Source organism: Megascapheus bottae, chromosome 1, assembly GCF_031878675.1.
Source record: "Megascapheus bottae isolate mThoBot1 chromosome 1, mThoBot2.hap1, whole genome shotgun sequence".
Taxonomy (NCBI): Eukaryota; Metazoa; Chordata; class Mammalia; order Rodentia; family Geomyidae; genus Megascapheus; species Megascapheus bottae.
The window spans coordinates 71,160,216-71,163,118 of record NC_143509.1 but is presented as its reverse complement, the minus strand read 5'-3'; the positions used below and the strand labels follow the sequence as shown (position 1 = coordinate 71,163,118).

Sequence of the window (2,903 nt, the reverse complement as noted above, 5' to 3'; positions counted from 1 at the left end):
ATAGGAAGTACATGAGAAGTTTTAAAAAAAATCTCAGTAAATCTGGGTGTCAGTGGTTCATTCCTATACTGAGACCTGAGATTTGAGGATCACAGCTTGAAGTCAGCCTGAGCAGGAAAATCTATGAGAAACTTATCTCCACTAACCTACCCAAGAAGCTAGAAGCCAAGCTGTTGTTCTGGTAATAGAGTGGTAGCCTTGAGTAAAAGAATCTCAGGGATAGTGACCCGACTCTGGATTCAAGGCCTAGAACATACAGAACACAAATTAAAAGAAAAAGAAAAAGAAAAAATCTCAACAGACTGTTTCCAAAACCTGTTCCATCGGATAAAAGAAAGAATAAACATATTTGACAACAGGTCATTTAAAAGTATTCACTGGGGAAAAAAATAGAGAAATAAAATGAAAAAGACAAGTCTGTCTGATATTTGCCACACAGCATGAAGTAATATGGGAATGTAGAACTCAAAAAGCAGATAAAAAAGTGAAAGTTGGGGCTTATTTAAAGAAGTGACAGAAAAATTTTCAAATTTAGGAGAGAATTAGAGATTCTTGATCCAAGATGTCCTCAGAACCTCAAATAGGCTGAACACTAAGTTCTTCACTGAGACACATTATAATCAAATTGTCAAAAGTGAGAGACAAAGCTATACAAAAGCAGAAAGAGAATAATGCTGAGTGATTCATGACACATAAGAGTTGCTTAAAATTATTGACAGATTCCTCTAGGGAAAATGTAAGGAATTGCAAGAAAATAAATTCAATATGTTCTGAAAAAAAAAAAGAAATCCATCACTGAAAAAAAAGTGAACTATGAGCTGCCGCCACCGTCGCCACCAGCGCAGCCTTGCAGGAGCCGCGAAGAGATCGGCCGCCTGCCCGCTTCTTCTCGATGGCAGTCCGCTTCCTTGGACTTGTTCCAACAATCTATTAAAACATAGTGCATTACTATGAAGTTCTAGGCGTGCAGAGACATGCCTCAGCTGAGGATATCAAAAAGGCATACCGGAAACTGGCATTAAAGTGGCATCCAGATAAAAACCTTGAGAATAAAGAAGAAGCAGAGAGAAAATTCATACAGGTAGCTGAGGCGTACGAGGTGTTGTCAGATGCTAAAAAACGGGACATCTATGACAGATATGGCAAAGAAGGATTCAGTGGTGGAGGAGGCGGTGGAAGTCGTTTTGACAGTCCCTTTGAGTTTGGCTTTACATTCCGGAACCCAGATGATGTCTTCAGGGAATTTTTTGGTGGAAGGGGTCCATTTTCATTCGACTTTTTTGAAAACCCATTTGATGACTTTTTTGGGGTCCTCGAGGAAGCCGAACCCGAGGTGCAGGCTCGTTTTTCTCTGCCTTCAGTGGATGTCCATCATTTGGAGGGGGATTTCCTTCATTTGATGCAGGATTTCCTTCATTTGGTTCACTGGGTCATGGAAGCCTCACTTCCTCCTTCTCTTCCACGTCATTTGGCGGTAGTGGGATGGGCAACTTTAAGTCTATATCAACTTCCACTAAAATAGTAAATGGCAGGAAAATAACTACAAAGGGAATTGTTGAGAACGGTCAAGAGAGAGTAGAAGTTGAAGAAGATGGCCAATGAAAGTCCTTTACAATAAATGGTATGGGGCAGCTGCTGCGCTTGGATAATAAGTAACTCAACGCAAGCATTTAACAGAAATGTTAAACAATAACAAGCACCATTGGAGGATTAACAGGAACATTTTTTTGAAGATTTCAAAGGAACTCGACTTTCAGTATAACTGTACCTAATCTAACGTATTTATAAACAGCTCATCGGAGCCTCTATTTGTCATAGACTTTTGAGTTTATTGTTGGGACCACACAATAGGACCATTTTTTTTGTCTTCAAAATTGTTGTAATCTCTGTATGCACTTTGCTTTTTTATTAAACGTAATCCAAGGTGAGGCCGTGACTTTCGCGTAGGGCTAGGACACGATTGTACTCTAATACCAGCATGGATCTGCTCCTGTTGTGTTGAAATGTGAGCCACGTAGTTCAGCTTGCTGTGAAGCAGACATTGCCAGGGTGAATCTTCTACAGAAACAATTCCAGTTTTTTTTGTTTTCAGTAATGAAAGACTTAGTACATTAATGGTAATAATACATTTCTGGTTTATTATAAATTAAGGATGTTTTCTAGTTTTGCATGAATGCTGGCAATTTAGTAAGTTTTGACAACTGTTTAAATAATGTAATGTTAAGCTTAGGTTTAAAAAAAAGTTGGTAAACTGGGTCTTTGTTATTGCTTTAAAAAAAGAAAATAGATGCGACTGTATTTGGTGCATTCTTTCCTGAAAAAAAAGTGGAATATGCATCAAAGCTATCTTTCTGAATTGAAAGAGGGACATGGAATTTTTAGGACGAATAAAGATTGAGGAGTTCAATTCCCTAAGAACTTCCTTGCAAGAACTGTAATTTGAATACTCCAACATGCAGCCAACGATTACAAATTAACTACATGGAAGGTTTTAACAGAGATAAAGGTTCAGAACATTCTACTATGATAGTCATGGTACATAAATCATGTTTAAATGAGTAGACAAGAGTTAAAAAAGTACAGTAATGTAAACATGATTTAAACATTGCGAATTATGTTATCAATAACATTAGATTTGGAAAACAAACTTAAAGTGCAGTTTTTAATATAACCTCAATTTTCCATTGTTGTCCAATTAAATAGAAAGTTACGAAAACTTTGCTTTATTTTTGTGAGGATGGAATATGTCCTTGGGGCCATGTGTTTGGGAGGCCATTGCGCTTTTCTTTAGTTTTTATCATGTGGAATCTCAATTATGCCAAGGGTGCCTTAGTTCATCATCCCTATTCTGGCCTTTCTCATAGCTGGAATTAGAGGCAAACACTCCATGCCTGACTTTGGAC

General features: G+C 37.8%; 1 protein-coding gene across 1 annotated transcript; it reads left to right on the top strand.

The window, feature by feature from the left end:
* Positions 1 to 934: 934 nt before the first annotated feature.
* Positions 935 to 1,815, top strand: LOC150069411 (dnaJ homolog subfamily B member 6-like; the record flags this gene model as incomplete). The annotated part of the gene is given in 2 exon segments (XM_090331042.1): positions 935 to 1,304; positions 1,307 to 1,815. Coding segments are annotated over 2 exon segments (666 nt in total), but the record flags the coding sequence as incomplete, so codon positions are not given.
* Between the last annotated feature and the right edge of the window lie 1,088 nt (positions 1,816 to 2,903).